The sequence below is a fragment of the Hippoglossus hippoglossus genome, chromosome 7, assembly GCF_009819705.1.
Source record: "Hippoglossus hippoglossus isolate fHipHip1 chromosome 7, fHipHip1.pri, whole genome shotgun sequence".
Classification (NCBI taxonomy): Eukaryota; Metazoa; Chordata; class Actinopteri; order Pleuronectiformes; family Pleuronectidae; genus Hippoglossus; species Hippoglossus hippoglossus.
In genome coordinates this window covers 7,265,423-7,288,780 of record NC_047157.1, presented here as the reverse complement: position 1 = coordinate 7,288,780, position 23,358 = coordinate 7,265,423, and the positions used below count along the sequence as shown (strand labels likewise).

Sequence of the window (23,358 nt, the reverse complement as noted above, 5' to 3'; positions counted from 1 at the left end):
GCAAGTTCATAATCGCAGCGTCATATTCGAACCACCGTCATCAGTTTTCTTCACTTAAGCTTTGTATTCTTTTATAAAAAATAAATAAATAATATTGAGATCCAACCTTGATTTTTAAGTGGACCGTTGGGTTATGGGCTCTACCAAGTGCCATTCTAGTTTTATGATATATGTTGTTTGGTTGAAGCTTTGCCGTCTGTTTTTTTTGGGGGGGGAGTTAACAGTTGATATGTAAGTCAATTACAGGAAGAAATGAAAAGGTGTCTACTTATAAGTCTCGCCGAAAAAAATATGTTTTTCAAAAAAGCACATTCCTGAATTTACTCCGGGTGCCAGGTTATTATTGTTCTTTTATCTCTATTATCATGTTACCATTATTATTTATTTGATTAATTCTGTATTTTAACCTTTTTTCTCTGGTGTGCAGCACTTTGTATTTAAATCATTTGTTCTCTTGTTGTGCAGTACTTTGTAATTTGTGCTGAAAAGTGCTCTATAAAAAAAGTTACTAATAGATTAACATAGACCGTATGATCGCTGACAATATTGTCACACACTGTTTGTGTGAGCTCCTATTTTCTGTTTCAAACCTTAGTCAGCCAATCAGAAGTGAGGACGTAATGATCTATTTATGCACATGTTTCAGGGACCCTGCAGGTCATGAGGCCGCTGATATTAACCTGAATATGTCACTTAGAACTTCTAATGTTCTCCAGGCTGCACCAAGTTAGCTGGAGTTAGACAGAACAGGACAGGAAGGGAAACGTGGAGTGCAACACATAAGAGTAAAATTGTCACATTAGGGTTCGGGTTAGGGGTTGGGTTAGGGTTATTTGAGTTTTATTGTTTTTAAAATTCTGCCTCTCGTATTTCCCTGTTGGTATCTTCAATTGTGCAGGTGTGCATGGGCGGCTGGGCTTGCTTGTGTTTCTTGGGGATGTTTCGCCTCTTGTCCGAGGGTCCTCTCTGGTTCCAGCTGAGGGTGGGCAGTTACACAGGTAAAAGACCCACAGAGGTTATTTGGATGGCTGGGGCTGGGAAGGCCTTTCTGATGGGAGGTGGGGCGCGATCGGGTCCAGATGCCTTAGGGCATCAGGACAGGTCCTGACAATTGGTGATATAGCGTTTCCTCAGTTCACTTTTTTTAATGAATGTTTTTAATTTTTCTATTTATTTTTGATCTCAGTGCTAGCCCTTGCTCTACATGTGTGCTTGTGTGTGTGTGTGTGTGTGTGTGTGTGTGTGTGTGTGTGTGTGTGTGTGTGTGTGTGTGGTGTGTGTGTAGCCTAACTTAGATCATCAATATTATCTAAATAAAATAGATTAAACAGAAATATAACGCTTGATTGATTGATTGATGATTGATCGAAAAAGAACAAAACTAAATCACAAATGAACATCTATTACTGATATACACTGATAATAATAATTTAAAATATAATTGTACCTGTTCCTTTGGTTTACCACTGACCTTGTTATTGTGTAAAAAGAAAGGTTTTTGTTTTGTTTTGTTTGTTGTTGTTGTTTTTAATTTAAATAAATGATTTATGTATTTTATGTTTAGCTTAAACTTTGTATTACATTGTATTGTATTGCAAATGGGGGGGGGGGGGGGGGTTATGTAACAGAATAAAGAAAAAGAATAAAATACCAGGGGGAAATGAATAATACAGAATAAAGTATCGGTCAGAGCACTTGTAATACACAAATAAAAAAATAAAACATAAAAACACAGTATCAAAAGTTTTTTTTAGATTTCAGTTGTTGAAGGGTATTTGGCTGAAAGGTTATTTACTGTATTATTTATTGCACATATTTATTACACATATTATTTTAATTTACCTTTTATAACTCGTTTGCACATGTGAGCAAGGACACAAACGAAGACAATAAAACATATTTCTATTTCAATGTTTTTATTCACATTAAGTCATTCTTCAGCACATGCATTTCTCATTAAAACGTATTGGAGAAAAAAAAAACCATAAAGCTCCAAACATGAAAACTCACCTGTTCCTCTTTGAAGCCCCCGGACAGGGCCTTTGTTTTGAAGGCGCTAACCGGAAGCAGTGTGTGTGCCTGCGAGCAGCGGCGCCCGCAGGTCGAGCAGGCGCTGACACCGTGTGCCTCAGTCTGGTGAGCGGCTCAGCAGAGGCAGCAGCACCGCGTGAGGACACTTGACAGCTCCAGAGACTGCTATGACATCTCGCAGGTACAGTGGAGCTGCGTCTCTGTGTGTGTGAGGGTTCGAAACCCGTGTGTCATGGCGCCGGAACATTTAACACTCACTCACAGTCTGAGCAGCGGCGCCTCAACTTTTCTTTTCCTTTTTTTTCTCTCCACCGTCCCAGCGACACAGTGAACTCACACACTTGTCTCCTCGTATTGTCGAGTCTTTGTGTGTCCGTGTTGTTGCGTGTGAGGGAGCATTAGTTCTTATATAACGCACTTAAAGTAACACAAGGGGCGACGAGCTTTGAGTTGAGTGTAATTTAGCTGCTGCTCTGAGAGGTAACGGTGAAAGTGTTATAGGGCATTTACACTGTGTGTGTGTGTGTGTGTGTGTGTGTGTGTGAGTGTGTGAGTGTCTGAGCTGCAGCTAAGTCTTTTAATATGAATGTACTTATATCCACACAGCACACAGGCTTTGTGGTGTAAAGTCTACTTCTCCAGTCAGTCTGGTGCTATGGGCTATTTCTGTGTCTGTCCCCCCAGTGTGTGTGTGTGTGTGTGTGTGTGTGTGTGTGTGTGTGTGTGTGTGTGTGTTCAGTGCAGGAAACTGGTTTATAGCTTCCTGTGAATCTGAGTCCCACACATTGTTTTAAACACAAAACAAAAACTAAAAAAATCGGACACTTCAGCGAAACTCCAAAAATGAAAGTTTTCATAGAAACATCACAGCCACATTAGTGTCAGGTATCCACTCATGTAAGTGCGTATGTAACTGCAACTTGAAAACAGTAACTGTGCACGCTATTAACTATTTAAAATGACCAATTCATACTATTGTTTAGTAAAACAGTCGTAGCACCTTTAGGAATATTGATACAAGTAATTATAGTAATAATACTTATTCTGTAAAACGTCTTTGAAAAACTGTTACAAGGCGCTTTACAAGTTCATGATGAAAAATTGAAGGCAAACAATTGGAATCAGTTAAAAAGCAAACAATTGGAATCAGTTAAAAAGCAAACAATAAGAAACAATCAAAAGCAATTTGAAGAGCACACAGCAATAGCAACAGCACAGACACAGAAATTTAAAAAATGTTATAGATGAGAAACGAGTAAAAACAAGGTCAAATACAACATCATAAAATGATTAAAATAGACAGAAAGATCAGAACTATCTATCAAATGTTCCTTTAAGAGAGATTTAAAAGAGAGTAAGACGTTTGCCAGACGGACCTCCTCAGGGAGATTGATCCAAAGAGTGGAAGTCCTGGCAGAAAAGGCCCGTTCACCTTAAACAAACCAGGGACAGTGGCCTGCTTAACATTGATGCCACAGATTTCTGTGGAAGGTGACCTCTGAAATGTGAACTCAGCTTGTCCCCTGTTCATCACGGCTGCTTTGGACTCAAGAAAAATGCAATGTTAGCAATTTAGAGAGTTTACAGTTGATACAAGTAGTCTGCCACTATAAGGGTGGAAAAGGTAGCAGACGTGTTGTTGTGTCGGATGATGTTTGACATATGACTGTTGTGTCGTGGTGTGCCTTTGCCAGGTGAAGCAGTGGTGAAATAATGACGTGGAGGTTAAAAGGCCACCGTGCTGATTTGAGTCCAGCTCCACAATACACAAAGGCCGTTATTTCCACTCTGACAGAACAAAGACTGCTGAATTCTGGCCGAGTTTTTGAGCAAAAGAGCATTGTTCATAATAGAATCGAGCTGGTATGGCTTAATGCACGTTACTTCAAAGGGAGATCGGAAACAGTAAAGCGGCCAGTCTGGCTGTGGCATTCAAGAAAAAAACATTTCATAGTAAATATTTTAAAGTGATACCGTGTGTCACTAATTCCTCTCAACTTGACGTTTCCCTTTATTTGTGTGTACGTGAAGACACAGATGAAAAGCTTTATCAAATTCTGTGTGTGCTGACCGTAAGTGGGTTTCTCATTTCTGCAAAAGTCCCCATCGCCCATGTTGACTAGAACTCTGGGGTTATTTCCTTAAACTTAGAATTTCACTCTTATTTTCACTTTAAAACACTTTGTGTGTTTCAGATGACTGGAATAAATTGCTCTTGGGTAAAAGATGCAAACAGTACACGGTAGATTGTAAAGGTGTTCCCCTCTTGTTTAAAATCTCACGGTGAATAAAATGTTACACAATGGATAAGAATAGTGGATAAACAGTATTTAAAGCGAGAACTGTTTTTGCCACAATTCCTCACTATATCACTAGAGTTGCCCCAGGGGCCAAAGCCACCAGCAGGATGAGATCAGAGATAGCGGAAACACTGAGACAAAGTTAAAAGCTGTTTTCTTGCCAGCCAATTTCCATGGTGTGTCGCCGGCCAGAGCACACACTGCTGTTGCTCTGTGGCTTGTTCTCTACTTCCTGGGCTGAAATACCACAGGGGAACAATACTCCTGTGCGTGTCATCTCGATCTGACGGACCTGCTCTGCTCTTGATTGTGTCATTTCAGATCCCCATTTCAGGAAGGAATTTAATTCATCATACTGTTAAGTGGGGCGGGAATTTCCACCTAAGTTGTTATTGTTTCTGGTAGTGAACATTTGTGGCAGTTTAGTCATAAAAGAAATATTCACACTCTACGTTATTGTAACAGTACCATGCCAACAATGATAAAGCATTGTAATGTGTTCAGTGTAACTGCTGGCCCAGAGTAAGACGTTATGACGCAGAATCACGTAACGCTGCTGTTCCATTTTTACTTGGCCAGTTTTTTCTTGATGACAAAGTTTCCACTATTGGAAACCACCTCTGCTCCTCTTTGTTTATGGAGCAGAACTCGTCTGTCACTGAAACTCATTCTGACCAGCTGAGAACAGTGAGTCAGTTTTGTCGATAAGCCGACAGGAAAACAACAGCCCATGTGGAGGAATAAGATAACACCGGCAACATTTCCAGGAGTGCCCTGAACCAACGGTTGGTTTTCTTCAGATACACGGTTCGCATTTTATTCAAACTGAAAGCAGTTGTGACAAAGCATTACAATGTTCATCTTCACATGTCTATGATCATAGTTATGATCATACAAGTTAGGCTTGTATGCTTAAACATTTAATGGCAAGGTGCTTATAAAGGGCAACAAGACACGGTTTACCAGGCGTATGTAGAATATTTGATGTTTGACGTATCAGAACAACATTCCTCTCAGACTGAGCCATGTAAATCCAAGCTTAGCTGTCGGGGGGTTAACGCTGAAACACCTGCTGTTGCCTCTGGATCCTCTTTATAGATAAATGACTTTGAGTATTAAAGTCACGCTCACTGGATTCAGTAAGAAGTGCCGTTCTCTCACTTTCTTTGACTGGTGAAATAAGTAAGGCTGGTATATAAAGTGAACTAATGACCTCTCTTTGGTGAGAGGTCAATGCTCATATTAAAAAGTTTGTCACAGAAGGTGATACTTTCAGAAATTCATATTTCAAATGCTTGTGTGTCATCTCTTTCAGTGGTTCAAATGTATAAGTATTGCAACCAATAATTAGGGATGTTTGATATGACCAAGGACCCATATGAACAATGCACATTGTCTGTAGATTCAATGAATAAATTACCATAATTACCAATTGATACTTGACAAATAAAAGGTACTAACATATATTAGATTATAGAGTTTTCTGGTCCGTTTTCTGGTCTGTGTCAGACTTTTCAAACCCAAAGCATGTGTCAGAAGTATTTCTCTCCTTTAGGTATGAGCTCCTTGTTTTGTCTTGGCTGGCTGGAGTCTCTCTGGTTTGGAATGATGCGTTACATTCATTGTTTGTGTTGCACATTTTGTGACACTAAAAAAATAAACATTAGATATGGAACAATAGGCTTTTTTTCCCATCATCACACAATACAAATCAAATAGTCCTACTAATTTCTATTTTTCCTTAGGAAAAGAGCTGTCCTGCACTCATGTCATATATATAAACTAATGCCAAATTATCACATCAATAAGTTTATAATAATACATTTAGCAATTTTATTTTAGCTTATAATTTCAACTGGCCGCCAAATCCAATTATCTTAATTTTCTGATGACCTAAAATGGTGAAAAGCATTCATTTTCTGTTACTTTCTATATGTAGGTCATAAACTACATTCAAACTAACATGCCCTTCAGCGTTTCCCTTAGGATGCAGTTGTAGCAGCAGAGGTGAAGCATCTGTGAAAATGTTTATTTTGTGCACGTGCTGGAAGGTATCTATGTATTTGCTGGCACCAGGAAGACTCTTGAGGCCTAAGTACACGCAACTCATTTGTGCACAGTCGTGAGAAGGGGAAATGTCTGTCTCTCTGACATCTGATATCTCAAGATTTAGGGAAACTTTTATATCCTTTCTTCTTTGTTCCAAATTTTCTTTCTTAACTTTCCTTCCCAGAATTAACTTGCTTCACCAGACTGTTGCATCATCAGTATTAATTTACCTGTGTAATGTAATGACAAGGCTATCTCCTTAATTGACCTGGATGTAGGGCTGGGCAATTTACTGAAAAAAGGGACAACATTTTATGTGCACACAGCAGGGGTGGGCTGGGGTGTGAGGGGGCCGCATAAAATAATCGTTCAATAATCATAAACAAGGTAAAAGTTTGAAATAATTGTGATATACATAATCTCTAAAGAGTTGGTATGGAGCTCTTTCTGTTCTTCTTCTTTCATTAGTGTGGGTAACGCCTGCATATAAGGGGAAACACTGCCCTTAGTTCTGCATTGCAGATGAGATATGGAAAATCCAGACATCACCATAGATTTTGATTATGATCAGTAACATTTTCCTGTGAACACAATGCTTAACTAAACCACATCTATAATGTGCTGTCCCTTATTGTTTTGCATGCTAAGGGGGAAAACGGCATAAGACCATTCCACACTTTTCACAAAAATATAACTTTTATGTTAAACATACTGTATTTTCCCCCCGTAAAGCATTCAATCCAAATTGAGACAGGGATTATTTCATTATTTTAATCTTATGCATACGCATATTTCCCCATGTTTTCGCACAGATATCAGACAAAAGTGCAAAGACCAGCACTTTAGAAAATGCATTTCTTTGTGCTTTTCAAAATGGTGAAAGTGATGAATACTTATTAAGTAATTATGTGTATGCACAGTTTTTTGGTGAATCTGGGTTTGCCACTCCTAGCAAGACGTCTAGTGAGTATGTACTAGTTTCAGTTTCCCATAGCGTTTCCCGATGTCTACTAATAAAAGGTTGGATGTGTCCATGAAAAAAACCCCCCCAAAAAACAGGAGTTACTTATTAACCACTGATGCCTGGAAACCCCTTTTACTCTGTGTTTGATTAGTCCTGTTTACTCCATGAAAATACAAAAAGCAGGAAACTCTGGATACTAGTTGTTTCTTGAAAGAAATGTCTATCTAGCCTAATTCGTCATATCACCGCTAGCATTCAGCCTCTACATACTGTATGTGCAAGTGTTGAGAACGAACTGCATGCACATGCCTAGTCAAAAAGTAATTTAGCTAATTCTACTACATTGACTGTTTGGACTGCACAGAGAAGTAAGATATTCAGCGATAGGGTGTGTGCGAGGTTTGTGCCCCATGTAAATACCCCGAATCATCAGCTGGGCTAAAAATAGCTGCAACATTACCAAAACCCACACCCCAGGGCTTGCCTGTGACCAATATATCCCTAGCAGAGGCTTTCATGCTGCGCTGCGGCTACTAAGTATATCACCTTTTTGTCAGTGGGCCTAGACAGGGGTGCTTTAAATAGCCCACTTTAGCTATATTGAACTTGAGACATTATGTAAGAGGATAGAGTGGTGGCTGGATCCACACTGGGCCCATTTCCCCTCAACCAGCCTGGGGCCTAACCTGCCGCTCCCAGCTGTCCTGCACTCTCCAACACTAAATTTTCACTTCCCTGCGGATGCCTCATCCCATAAAACCATTCTATTTGAAATCTCCTTTTCTTTTGTCTTGTCTCCCCCTCCATCTCCCCCTCTCTCTCGCTGCCCAAGGCCAGATGCAAGGAAATGGGGCACCTGGTGGTTTTCAAAGGGGAATCCTATTCTTGGAAAGCCCTGAGTCACTCTTGCTCCTGTGGTCATGATATGAGGAGGTGAGGGAGAGAGATTACGGATAGGGTTGTATAGAGAGGCCATGCTGTTCACTCTGTTCGAAAGACCTCTTGAAATTGACAATGACTAAAATTGGACTGTACTACACAGATACATCTTTTCAGTAGAATTTAAAGGCTACAAATAACGTCTAGGACAAAAATAATCTCTTGAGTTTGATACTGCAGGATCTGTGCAGACTAATTGTAAAAGTGTAAAGATAGACTTTTTGGTAATCCAGAAATGTATGTATTTTGGACTAAAGAAACATTATAAATTCTGAGTATCAGTTATTATGAAGTAGGTCCAGTAAAAGGTACAAAACTTGAACTTCATGTTATAGATATTTTTTACACTGCTTTATGTAAAAACAAGCCTGGTAGGTTTAAATATCCAGAGATTTGGGGAGTTTAGAGAAGATTTTGTAACATAGTGTATGGTGATTGGTTAATAGAGGCCAGAGATCTGAAAGAGGTTTACTCCTCTGAGTTGATTGTATGCTTTACAATGTGTTTAAATTGACACCCTACTGCCATGTTAGCTTTGTAATAGGATAATCAATGCATGGCAGATTACGTTAATGTTATTAAATCAGCACTGTCTGCCTCCGGAAAAAAAACAATTGGTATTTTTACATTGTTCCCAGATATAGAGTTATGGAAATTACATCCACATATTACCACTGCTAGTTAATTTGGAGCATGAACATTTGTAAGCAAATAAGCAGCTTAAGACTCTGTATGCTACTGTTCTGTCTATACAGGGTTTTCCTGGTGAGTGATGACCTAAAAGTTAATTATTAAACAGAGCAACACACACAGAAAGAGAGACGGCAAATACATTTTGTCCTGACCGTAGACAACGAAGGCAGCCAAATCACCAAATAATAGCTTCACTGCAAATCGCAAAAAGGCTTCCCAGAAAACCTACAAAGAGCCTTGCAGCCAGGATTGCATAAGTGACATTTACAGAAACGCAGTTTTGTAATTAAAAAGAAAATGCCTTGTTTAATTTACCCTGTGGGAAAAGGAGTGATTGAATCAGAGGCAAACATTAAAGCAGTGCATCAAAATAGTACTGTAAGTATTTCATTAAAATGTAAAAGAACCGCAGCTCTCAGAGGTGAAGCAGTGCATGGATCTTTTTTATAAACATGTGAATTAATACAACATAAAGTTAAAGTTAAAAAACTTTGAATCTTGGTGGCCCCACATAGTTTGGGGAGATATACCCAGAAATCTTATATTGTCCCAGTGTTGCATTTAAGCCAAATGTTCAAAGCCAAAGCTATTCATTTCCAGAATTTCGTCTGATTTCAGAATGTTTACAAGGTTAATTATTTTATGACTCCTGTGAAAAAATAGGAAACCAATGCATTGTTCCTGTCATAAGCCAGAAAAGAAAACATCAGAAAAGTCTGTTTTCTTTTCTTTTTTAGCAGAGTCAGAACATCAGTTCACCCATATTCCAGCTTCCTCTTTCACCATTGAAGTAAAAGAATTGGGAGAAAAAACACTTGCTGCCTTGTTCTCCCTGCAAGCTTCATAGGGAGCTTCATGATGCAACATTTATGTCTGTTAAGCACTTGCCTTTTCCTGTGACAATACTCAATCCCAAAAGGACTTGGGAGAAGCAGGTCTGGCACGTTTATATCCATGCACAGTTTTGTCAAGTGGCTTCAGAGCAAAAAACATTCCGGTTTGTTGTTGGTACAAACACAGCTTAAGGCCTCTTGGGTTGTACACTTGGTTTACAACATTATATAGTTAATGTCCATAATATTTTTAGCTACGCTAGAGGCATAACTCTTGCAATGGAAGTGTTGGTCTGTTCATTGTTTTTCTCCTTTTTGGGTTCACCACCCAGACTACTATATCTCAACAACTGTCAGATGGAAGGCATTTAAGGTCCCCAGGGGATAAACCCTAATGACTTTATTGAACCGAAGACTTTCTCTTAGGTTACAACCACAATACTATGTTTTAGTTTATCACTGTTGCTCCGTTTATGCCTGCCATCCATATTACTCTGGAGTTTTTGAGCACCCAAACTTGAGAAGTTAGGAAACACAGCTTTTTCTCTGTGAAAGCGCTGTGTCATTCACGAAGACGACGATGAAGATGTCAAGAGAGTTTGTGGTGATAAGAGCTGACACCTCTTCCTGCCTCTGCCTGATGCACCCAACTGCTCCACCTCTCGCCTGAATAATGTGGAGAATTTGTTGCTGTCGTGAACGCGTCTGTGCAGAAAACCTCCTGCTGTGTTTAAAATTAGCAACCGATATATTACTGATACCAAGCTAAACTACTGGATGTTTGATATACACTGTAATGACAATTTATTCATTCAATGAGCATTTTAGATGCACAGAGTCACTGACATCTTTGGACTTCAAATGTAGTTAAAGGGATAGTTCACTGAAAAATGAAAATTCACTCATTCTCTTCTCAACACTATGCCGATGGAGGGGTGGGTGAAGTGTTTGAGACCAAAAAAAACTTCTGGAGCACCGCACACACTCTTGCCCGAGGCCACGTCCGCTAGCATCGCCATTTCCAGTAGTGGAATTGTATTTATATATCTGAAAAGTGGAAGGAATCACTACAGTATGTGCCCTTTGTAATAGTGGTATAATCCAAGGGGTCATTGTAGTTCATTTTGAGGTGACCACATTCTTGGGATTTTGTCCTCTGCATTTATTTTTCTACCTCATCTACAAATATCTGTAACCCACCCTTGCAAAATTAATAGCCTAATGGCGTACTGCTGAATTGGCTGGATTGCAAGGGCTAACTATGATCCGATGTAACTACGCCTTGCATGATTAGGTGTAATCTCTAGGCACGGGCAACACAGCTGTTGCTTTTAGCCTCCAACAAGATAGCAAGGGCCTTGTGGCTCCCAGAGACCTGGCACCCAGATCTTCTGGCTTGGCCTGGGCTGTGTTACGGCCAGAAAAAGCTCTGTTGGCGTTAGGATCACAGAGTTGGCATTACAGAGCAGCCTTTTGACAGCCCCTGACCTCTAAGGGTATGTAGGAGAGAGGGTGAGGCTGACTGAGGTGAGCAAAGGGTGGTGGACCAGTCAACCAGTGCCTGTCACATGCATCTGAAGTTGGAAAGAAGGGAATGTGGGGGGGGACGCCTGATAGCACTGATGAGTGCTGGTATCAGGCCTGCTCACGCTCGTCCAAATCCCAGATTAAAAGGCCTCCGCCCCCTGGGCTTGCTTTCCATCCCGCCCCACACTCACTCGCTCTCTAACACTCTTTGCAAAGCACCCCCCACAACACACAAACACACACACACTTCTCTGTCATTTCTCTCACTGTCTCAGTCTTACTCTATCTAACCCAGTAACTCTTTTACAAGCACCCCCAGCCCCCTCCCTCACCCTTTTGTCCCTATATCTCCCTCGTTCCTTCTCATCCTCCCTTGTGTAACAGTGCCCAGTGCTGGATTACTAAAATCTGATGCTGCTGAAGCAAGGGGCTGTCAGGCTTCGACCAGAATGGTGAGGTAGGGTAGAAGCAATCCCATTCATCTTAATTCAAGTTTTTGCTGTTAGACAAACCTCAAAACACTTTGAACCCCTCTCTCCACAAATAACAGCTTTGATTCCTTGTTGAATTAATTAAATACACAGACTCTAGTGCTGTAGGAGAACAAGTGTACTTGAGAAACTATGAGGATGTGCAGAAGTGTGCATGTATAAATTCAACCCCTTCTTCCACTTAAAGGTGGGTTTGTCAGGAGAATTAGTTACGAAGAAGCAAAGAGTACAATCTAGTTATAAAGAATGTTGTTGACTTGCATGCCAAGACACTCTGGAGAAGGTATCTCCCTGCCCTCAGCTACCCGTTAATCTGACAAGTTGCCGTGTAGAGAAGTTGCTTCTATTTTGTGTTTAAAGCAGCAGTCCGATGTTTGTGTCTGGTTCCATCTCGTCTCCATTGTTTTGATTATTTTACGAGCGACAGCAGCACTGTGATGAGGGATTAGATATGGATTAGTGACATAAGGCATTTTGCCCCTCTGTTATTATTTTTCTGTATGAATCTGTGTAGGATTAAACACAATACCACAAGTAATCTGTCCACCAGATGACACCATGACCTGTCAATGGCTCCCTAGTACTACTGTAACCTAAATACGTTGGCCAGGTTGGGTTTTATTGTACAGACAGTTGTGACAAGTGGAAACATAAAGTCAAATAAAAAATGGAAATTCCAAATTGATAACAACAACTATCAAATAAATTCTGCCTGTTACTTTGACTACCGCAAACAGTCAAGTAGCATGAATTGGTTTACATAGTCTGGTTAGATTGAATACACAGATTACCAGTTGGTAAGTAACAAAGCACAGAAACAGTGATGCCGTTAGCGTTGTGGTCCACAGCTAAGAAGACTTTTCCTAAATTAATCAGACTGACTCGGAACTTGCCCTTATTATGTAATGGAAATGTAGACAACAATGGGATTTACTTTGAGTATTGTGGATAATACATTTATCACTCTTTCAGTGCCTTCGAATCATTTCCTGTTTGTCACCAAATGGGTCAAGCTAACCACCAAACCTCCCCCTTAGTTTTTCAGAGATTCCAGTAATGTCTTATGCCCTGTTTAGATCATTCTCTCATTTTAGATATATTTGTGACTAATCCCCCAGTGATCACTTACAATTCATTTTTTGTGAAATTCCTCCTATAATATCCTTCCTCTGCTTGTGCAATGAGAGATGGTGCAGCAGGTCAGTATTGTCTGGGGTCAGATGACAGACATGCACTGAACTCTGCAGATCCTATGTATTTTTTCTAGAGTCCGTGTGAGAGGCTCCGGATTATCTGCAAACTGCCTCGCCTCCTAGTATAAATTAGAAATCCAGGAGAACACAGCAGGGGATCCGGCGATGCGGGGGTTTGTGATGCTTCTAACGTGCAACAGACACAAAATTGATAACAAAAAGAAAACAAATATCTCCCGTTGAAAAAGCGGTGACACACACATAGAAGACATCGATGAAGATGTCAAGAGAGTTTATGGCGATGAGAGCCGACAGCGGTAATGTGTGTTGTAAAGAAAGTCACGTGATCTACACAGCGGAATTAATACGTCACTTCCTGCCTCTACCGGCTGCACCCGGCTGCCCACTTCTTACCTGAATCATGTGGAGGATTTGATGCTGTTGTGAACGCGTCTGTGCAAAGAAGCTCCTGCTGCATTGTGCATGTGTGAAAGGCAAACTGCAGTAAACTCTGTATCCAATTCTCCGAACTTTACCCGCATGTCATTTCTGAAAATGGCTTAAGAGATCCTCCGGAGGATTCACCCATTGGGAGCGTGGGGGTGTTGATGACGTTTTTATAACGTGACAGATAATAAAAAATAATAATAATAATACAAATTTCTCAAGATGAAAAATCGTCTGTGCCATACATGTCATGCACTTGACCAGAGAATGTTCTGCTGTATTGTTCATGTACATGAAAGGCAAACTGTGGAGAAAGCTGGGAGCCAGTTCTCCAGGGTTCATGTCTGAAAACGGCTCGTGTTTTACGATCTGGTCCTGTCCTGTCGATTGATATAGGCATTTATATCACATCTCTATACTTCATATCCTTTCCATCAGGGTAGATCAACCAGATTTTATTATTTTTTTTAAGTTGATGTTTACTACTCTAGTGTTAAACCTTCAATAATTTAATATCCTCAATGACAAACAACAGAGATATGTTGTGCCCTGTCTTGGTCTGAACTCCCTCTTGTACAAATCCCATCACACATTTAGCATCATTAATTCACCTGTCTCTTCATCCACTATTCTCATATTTCCACCTGGTCATTGTAAAAACAGGTCAGGCTGCTTCGTGATTGACAAGCAGTGTCACTTTGTTTGTGTGTCCAATGCAACATGGTTACAGCTGCTTCATCTCCACAACCCTACATCTGAAGTTTAGATTTAACTCCCAAAAAGCATTTCTGAGCCTTTTTTTCCATTTGGTTATAATAAATGTCACTCGCAGTTCATTTGTTCTGAATTGTTAATTAATTCTGTCAAAGAGAAACTCCAGCGGCTGAATGTCAGGCCTAAATATTCTCATTACACAGTGATCACAATAATGTTTATAGAAGAAATTGATAGAAAGCATTTTGTCACATAACGAGCAGAGCTTCAGACCTTTGTACCGTGAAGGGACCACAACATTATTCTGGTGTGTGTTTGAGGCTCTGAGGTGACACAAGATCTGCTGAGCTGACACATGAGTCTTACTTCTGGGTTTGTGTCGTACAGTGTGCAAAAACAGAAACGGCTAAATGCTCGCCCACTGTTAAAGCCTCAGATACTATCTTCTCAGCACGAGCTACATAAAGGCGCTCTTCTGTTGCCTGCTGCCTGCACTACACTGGGATATATTAATCAATAATAAGTCCTGTGTAATGTGCCGGGGGTTGTTGTGAATGGCTACAATTTGGGATGGGAAACGCATCATTTCCACGAGTCATTATGACTGTCAGTGTCGGAAATATCTTCCATTCTTGTTGAATCATAGACATTAACAATGGCTGCAACTAAAGATTCTTCTGGTATTTGAATAATCTTGCTACTAACTTTTTCCTAAAAGTAATAATCTGCATCTTTTCAAAATACGCACATGAAGGAAAAAGCGGCCCGTTCACTTTTTCCAACACGTTTACCAAAGTGATTACATTGAGCCTACTCCCACCTGGCCCCCCCCCCCCCCCCCCCCCCCGACCCCAAATGCACACTCCCATGTCCCTGAACCATTGCACATATTTTGTCGCCACTGATCGACAACAGATCATACACTGTTTATGTGTAATCTCCACACAGCTGACTTACAGCCATTCACTGCAACATTTCTGCTCTACCGACCCACTGCCTCGTTTAAGACTAATATAGTCCATCACACATTAAAGAGTTGTTATTCATGCCACTGTGTAGATGTACTCACTTTATGTCTTGCGACTATTTCTGCAGAATGAATAATGTCTATGCTCTGGTCTGTGTAGGTCGCAGTGTCAAACACACTCAGTGAGGGTGCACAACGCAGATAAACAGTCAACCTACCTGAGAAGTGCGCTGGCTAAATATTTGCCACAGTGTTTTGCAACAGAGGAAGTAACGTGTAATTATTAGCTTTGGCTTTGCTGTACTATAAACTTTGTGTTCTTCCCTTTCAAACATGGACACGACATAAGGTTTGCACGTATTTACTGATTCATGAAGAAAAACATGTTACTTTATATTTGAATTAAAAGAAATATAGCTATTCTATGTCCTAACCCACTACCATGATCATGACTTCAGATATTATAGTAAAACATTTGCAGTTACAGTTGCTTACAGTTTTGCCCTAGATTTATAAGTGGTCGTTTTTTATACAACTCCCTTTGAAATAATGTCAGACTGCTACAGTTCTACATAGTTTATGTTGCTATATTATTGTTTATTGACGTAATGTAACTTTAAAGCATCAATAAACATGAATCATGTGACACCATAAAAAGCAGGTAACTGATAGGATCTGAAGTACAATTAATTTTAGGTTGATACATTGAGTTTACTGGATAAATTCAGGGTAAATGATGCTATGATACCACTATTAGAAATGCTCATAATTGTGTTAAAAAGAGAAGGATTAGGATTAATATTTCCAAGCAAAATCTATTATCAATTAATTTTATTAAAAGAAGAGACATAGACCCATTCACTTGAAAACTAAGTGTATGGATAGACTTGACATTTAATGAATATCTTCCTGACTACGTTGGAAAAGAATGTATGTACAACTACTACCCAAGTTTGTGCCTTATGAACATTAAACGTCTGCTCCCTTAATCACATCTCCATTAAGACTCACTGGCTGCTGTGAACAATTCACTAGCTTAACCTAAAAGCATTTAAATTGAACAGCCGCTCGATGAATGAGGATGCTCTCATCATCTGTGCACCAAAACATTTCATGTTCACGTCCAGCAGCTGAGCAGTGAAAGCTAAAATACACGGAAGGTAAAACGGACTGAAATTCACTACCTTCACATACTTAATTGCTAAATACTAGATTGGTAAATTTAACAAATAATGAATATACTGTTTTAAACTCAGGTGATCGATTGTGCTGGTGCCTGTTTTGTCTCCGTAGGCATGGACACTGGTGTGTGATGGGGCACAGATAGCATACAGTACATTCTTCCAACATGCATACGTGGTCAAAACAACTCTTTTGTCCCCTCATTTTCAGGTGGTTCCACCCCAACATTACCGGAATTGAGGCAGAGCAGCTCCTGTTGACCCGGGGAGTCCACGGCAGTTTCTTGGCCCGGCCCAGCAAGAGCAATCCAGGGGATTTTACCCTCTCTGTCAGGTAAGTCAGACAGTTTTCCAGACATCGACATTTACATTTTAGACACGTTGTGAGTGATCCAGTCCACTGCGCTTTAGTCTATATCTGAATGTCTGGATATATGATTACACACAAACAAAGCTCAATAGTGCAAAGGTCAAACATTCAGGACCTTTTTAGTAATTATGTGACCATGGCTTAATCAGTTTTTTTTCAGAGCTGAAATGAGCCGATCACGTCCAGCTGAGTGTAACTCTGTGTTATGTCTGTCATTCATACCTAAAACACATTTATCTTAATCTCATTAATTGAGAGCCTGGGTGTGTTGCAGAGAGACGGTTTCTGGTAAGTGGGGTTTAGAGCATCATGCCATGGTGATTACAGAGAGCAGGAAACAAACAGAAGAAGAGGCAGTTGGAAGAGTGGCTCTTCCTTGGCAACGGAAGCTTTTAAGAGATGCATCGGTCACCCATGTGCCTGGTAGAAAGTCCAAATGCATTTGTTACACTGGGACTAGCTGGCACGGCGACATTTGTCTAAAACGTGTAAGGTGTGCGTGTGCATGTGTGTCAGTGCATGAGGGAGAGAGAGGGGAAATAAAACAGAGAGAAAGAGGACAAGGAAGGAGTAGTTAGACAGCATTTAGCTTTTAAATGATGTTGAAGAATGAGGGACCTGTTAAGCCTTTGACATTCACTTTCTGTGGTTTGTGTGTCTGGGTGTGTGTGTTTGTGTGTGTGTGTGTATATGGGCTGAGTTATTGTCATGGTTTGTGGTCTTTACAGACTTTAAAGGGATAGTTCACCGAAAAATGAAAATTCACTCATTATCTTTTGCCACTATGCAGATTGATGGGTGGGTGAAGTGTTTGAGTCTACAAAACACTTTTGGAGTCTCAGGGGTAATTAGTGTTGACGTGTAGACACGTTTTAAGTCTAAAGGTTGGCAACCGGAAGTGGTGATGCTACTATAGCGGATGTAGCGATGCTAACGCGCACTTGCCCATATAGGCTCAAAACATGGTATAAATGACGCCGTTGTGAGTAGAATATGAATGTCACCGGACACTCTGATGACACCACACAAGCAGGGCCACATTTAAAAAAAAAATATAAACAGACTTATAGACATGCCTTCTCTTTTATTTTTTACCATTATTTAGTGATAATTTAGTACAAGCTAGATTTTCATATTTATATTTATACCATATGATATTTGAACATGCAGCCTCATACACCTCAACACTTTGTATTCAAAACTCAAAATGACAGATGAGCAGCTTGATATAGATGCAAATACTGTGGTCATTTATGCTGCCTTTACAAACGATGCAACCGTCACTGCCCACATGCTTCCATTCGTCCTTTGCGTTGGTGTGGTTGCATTGTTGTCCCTGTGTCTGGATGAAGTAACATCATACTGGTGCCTGTAGTCTCTTACCAACTCACAGTCTCTCCCCGAAAAGTTCAGCCAGTGTTTTAAATGTTTGAATTTCTTCCCTCTGGGCTCTTAATTGGCTACACTGCCGTATATCTCTGACTGGCATGCTTCAAATGAAGTCTATCAAATGTGAAAATATTGGAATTTACTGAAGATATCAAATTGAAGCAATTCTTAGCAAGCCTTATCACAGACACACACACACACACACACATACGCACACACACACACACACACACACACACACACACACACACACACACACACACACACAGGCAGTGTCTAATCAGAGAGTCTAATTAGCTCGTCATGAGGCAGGTTTCATCTTACTGTGGCCATTAGGAGCGGGACAGTTACTGTGAGTGTTCAGATTTAATGGATGCTGAGGGACTCTGTTGTCCCTCCTGCTCTTTCTTATCTTCCTCTCTCTGCCCATCCCTCTCTTATCTCCACCACCTCTTTTCTTTCCTGGTCCACGAGGTCAACAGAAGCTGCTCAAAAGCGTCGGGAGCCTGACATCTAAGATGCTAATGAGAGCTTTTTGAGGGTTTTGAAAATGTAATCAATTCAGAGTTTCATGAACCTCAAAGAGGGAAAGGAGAAAGTTGGAAGTAGAAAAGTTTAGCCATAATTTATATCCAAATCCAACTTTGTAAGCAGAGCTGTCTGTTCATGTTTCCTCCATCATTTTTCATGCTCTTTATACACTCGAAAGACCCCAAGGAGGAATTTTAAGGTCAATTTTAAGATTTCTTTTTTCTCCAGGGCAAATTACTACAGAGAGCAAATGGATTTTCTCCTAGCCTCTGTATTATATAATTCTAGCCTGGGTTTGCTTAGATCTGTTTCCACTGCAGTGAGGCTATTTATAGGTTTACACAGTTGAGTAAAAGAGAAGTTCACCAATCTATGATTGTAAATTGCATTTAAACTGCATATTTTCCACAAGTCTTCTTTTCCGAGTGGTTCAGCAGTTTCTTACTTTCTGTGTTGAATGTCAATGTTGCATTGTGACATCTATCCTCCCTCATTGTGACATGGCCCAGTTTAACACTCGCAGCTGACAGTGGCATTAGGTACTAACTAGATCTGCGTGTCAGCAAGGACAAAGACACAACAACCACAACTATAAAGCGTGCACATGCTTGTGTCAGTGTTTCTTCTTTCCTGACAAGTGAGAACATGAAGTTCCTATTGCATGTACCATTAACAATACAGCAGAGTCATACATTTTCAATAAAAAAAAAAAAGATAGTATTTGAATATAGGGAACAATTTAATGCTAATTGATGACTATTAGATGATAGGATGCTCTTAACTAATGTTTGTATAATTTTGTTAACCCCTGCCTCTGTGTGAGGGCGTCGGGCTTTATACTGTGCTATTCTGAACTACGAGCTAGGCAGAAAAACCTGTGTAGTTTTCCACCTGTATGTGATGCACTCTCTCCACAGCTCATCAACGAGCTGCTCATGTTTCCGCCGCCCTTACATGCTAAAGACTTGTTGCCCTTTTGTCATCAACCTGAGTGAGGTATAATCACACTTTTGAGTTTGCGTGTGTGTGTGTGATTCCAGCAATTCCTTTGCTGATTATTGTTGTTTTTTTTATCAGCTCAGTTTAGCCTTTGACTTAGCATATCTACTGCCTCTTATGAACAAACAAGATAAGAGTAAGATTTCTTGGGTGCCTTTTGTTTGCAAACACTTCTTGTCTCAATTTGGTCAGCCTTTAGAAGTCGGCAGTGTACAGCTGAGACTATATCGAGTGTACATAGTTCAATAAAATCTCAACTTTTTACCAGATGATGAATTTGATGTATGCCTGTTTTTTCCACAGCCTTTCAGGACAAGCTCCTCAGAAACAGAACATGCTGTCCTGACATAACATTTGAAATTTTAGGTCAGGTTCAAACATGGCTCCTTGATAATCTAGGTTAAAAAGCAGTGCAGCAGTCTAGTTCATATGCACGAGTGGAATAGTAACTTTATCTGCCTCAATTTAAAAAGTGGACAGGGAGCAGTAAAGGGGATTTCTCAGTGGTGTCAGGCTGTGTTGAGTGAAGAATATTACTTGCAATGGCTTCGGGGCAAAGCAAGCAATAATTTATATATTCTAGACTTTGTACGTGCATAAGTATGTGCATTTTGCAGCAATATATTCCCCAGTTGTCCATGTTTGTGTACTTCATCTTCTGGGTGAATGAGTTAGTGATCTAAAGGCTGTTTATTACTAGAACACACTATTTTTTCAAGATTCAGTGCTTTGGTTTGAATGTTGCGAGAAAAATGTACACATAATCCTGCTCATAGATATGATTTGTTGCTGCTCTGGCTTTTGAACTAGCAGAATAACAATGCTGTTATCTGATCTGACTGTGTGACATTCCGTACGCCTGGACCTCTGCTCGCTTGGTCCTATCAATGCAAACCAGCTCATAGATTAATCAAAGACAAAATGATCTTCTCTCTTTCTGCTGCGTTTCTTTTTCCAGTAAAGCATGATAGCATCACACCATGAAATTGAATATGTTTAAAGACTGACTCAACCTCCACATTATAGTCTTACGATATACTAAGCACACATTGGTTTTCGTCCGGTCATGCTGAACGTGTACAGTTATTCACAGTTTCATTTGTAGTTATTTAATCTAAAGTTTGTACTATTTGCCTTTGGATAATAACACAAAATTAGCTGGGTTTATGTGATTATCGTGTGGAACAAAACAGTAAAGCTGAGATTAATCTAGTTTGTTGTCAGTAAATCCCAAAAATTGTGAGTAGAATTTCAGAATGAATCAATCAGTCTTATTCCAGACGTGCCGTTTTCTGGCAGATCGTCATTCTTTTGCAGCTGAAACTAGATGGGCACTCATACATCCGCCAAGACCCAACAGTCCCTTTAGAGATGAAAACAACAGACAGGCATGAAAACATAACCTCCATGGCAGCAGTAGCAGCCATATAGGATGTTGGTGAGAATGTAAGTTCACTCATTTGAAAATGCAGAACTTTGTTCAGTAAGGAGGAACAACCTTGTACTTCACTTTAAAATGTTTTAAATCTTTCAAACTTCCTACATGGATCAAAATGACTGCCCTTTGTGGATATTAACATTTTATGTATAGTCTGTCATTTTACATAATGTATACAAAAATATTTCATTCATTTTAGCAGAGATTGACAGATTTATGCACACGTCTACTCTGCTGCTAGGATGTTTAACAGTTGGTAGATTGTTTGAAGGATAAGCTTACTAGACCCATAATAGTTTATGATGTGTGTCAATAGAGGATTGACACAGTTTTACACAAAAAGAGCAGTAAAGTGTAGTTATAATTCTAAATGTTTATGGCGAAAAACATAGATGAAAAAAGGCATTACATCAAGTAATCTGTCATCAGAACAAACATTACTGAGCCAGAGCTGAGCAGACATGATGCTGAACTTGCCTCCCTGTATTCATCTATAAAGGTTATCTATGTCTGAGAGAGGGAGAGGGAGGAAGTGACTGAAAGTTTAATGGTGTTAAACTCTGAGATGAAAGAGGTTTCTGGTCTGAGAGATGAGAATGGGCCTTTAACACGGTCGTAGACCTGTGGCACCTTGCCAACAGCTGCTAATAGAGCCATAAAGCAATTACTAGGAAACACTGAGAGGGAGAGAGATGGATTATGGGACAGATGAATGCAAGGATGGAGCAGAGGATTTACAGTATTTTGAGTACGAGGATGGGGAAAAAGCAAGAAAAAAAAGGAATGTGAATTTTTTGAGAACAATAAGAAAAGTGATGCAGGGAAATAGGATTTGTGCCATTTGATACGACCATTAGCTGATAATCAGTTTGAGGAAGAGAGGATACTGTGGTATCTCATCCTGGAGACCAGATTGTACTGACTGCCTGGCTAACTCCCCTTTGGTCCCTGACACAGTTATGCGTTGGTGTGTCATCCTTGTTAATATGTTTACAGGATGTTTGTTTGTCTCCGCTCAGGAAACATGTTCAACGCAGTTCTTTGAGATGGAAAATGGAAAAGTAGATTTACATAGCAGGAGTACAGAAGCATTCGTCTTTTTCTTCACTACCTTCCAGGCAAATCCTATATAATTCTATATACATGTGTGTGTTGTGTGCACCTATTCAAACCAGCCAGAGGACTTTGAATATGTAAAGTGGTAACAAATGTTTTTCTGGCTTATCGGTCTTTGAGCTTGGCAGCTGCGTGAATCTTTTTTCTCTCCTGCTCTGCTTCCTCTGAATACATTAGAAATGAAAACGACTGTGTATTGAGAAGATTTGTGTTGTTTTCTGCAGAGAAGTGGAAGTGAAAAATATTCTGCGAGAGATAAAGTGGATCTCTTATTATTTTTTAATCACTGCGTCTTTGTAGCTTTTGCTCACATTTTCTTTTCCTGCAATAGCTTGTGGCTTGTGGCTTATTTTATCATTTACGTTCTGGCACAGATGGAAAAGGTCAAAGTTATTTCATAAAATTTACATGTTATACACTTATTACTCTGTCAGCCTCATAAGAAAAGCCTAGCTATTGCAGATACAAAACTAGGTAGATTAATGTGAGAAAATAACAGCAGACAAATGAAAGATGTCACCCAAATTGCTGTTTTTTCTACGTATAAGAAAGTTAGATCGTGTTTTAAAATGGGAGCATATGGTTTGATAAACTGGACCTTTTTATACTGTAATTTATGTGCATTTGTACTCTGGGAGTGAGTGTGGGCGACAAAGTGTGTACGATCTTGATTTTTTGGTGTGTGAGCATATACTGTGCGTGTGTGTGTCTGGAGGGTGCAAGCAAACAAGAAAAATACAAACGGAAAAAATGTTGAGTGCCTCTTTGGAGTGAGTCCACCTCTGTTTACAGGCATGATAACAAACTGAGTGACTTGATTCCCTCTGTTTTATTTTTCCCCCTGCACAGGCGTAACGATGAGGTGACCCACATTAAGATCCAGAACTCAGGCGACTACTACGACCTGTATGGAGGGGAGAAGTTTGCCACGCTGGCCGAGCTGATCCAGTATTACACAGAACAACAGGATCTGCTGCGGGAGAGGAACGGCCATGTCATCGAGCTCAAGTACCCACTCAACTGCAAGGACCCCACCTCTGAGAGGTGCTGACACTAACGCCCACACACATGCAAATATGCTCACATTTGCGTACACAGAAACACAATGTGGAAAAACCATATTAAAATATACATATTATATTAAAATATAGCTCAACTAGTGTTTTCTCTGAATTCATTAAAACTA

General features: G+C 40.0%; 1 protein-coding gene across 2 annotated transcripts in view; it reads left to right on the top strand.

Moving 5' to 3' along the window:
• The first annotated feature begins 2,077 nt into the window (after positions 1 to 2,077).
• Positions 2,078 to 23,358, top strand: part of ptpn11b (protein tyrosine phosphatase non-receptor type 11b) — a 36,660-nt gene continuing 15,379 nt past the window's right edge. For both annotated transcript variants that reach the window (XM_034591749.1, XM_034591748.1), the window contains exons 1-3: positions 2,078 to 2,212; positions 16,541 to 16,663; positions 23,022 to 23,216. In XM_034591749.1, the coding sequence (XP_034447640.1) occupies positions 2,199 to 2,212; positions 16,541 to 16,663; positions 23,022 to 23,216 (332 nt within the window). In that variant the 5' untranslated portion in view covers positions 2,078 to 2,198. The remainder of the gene's footprint in view (positions 2,213 to 16,540; positions 16,664 to 23,021; positions 23,217 to 23,358) is intronic.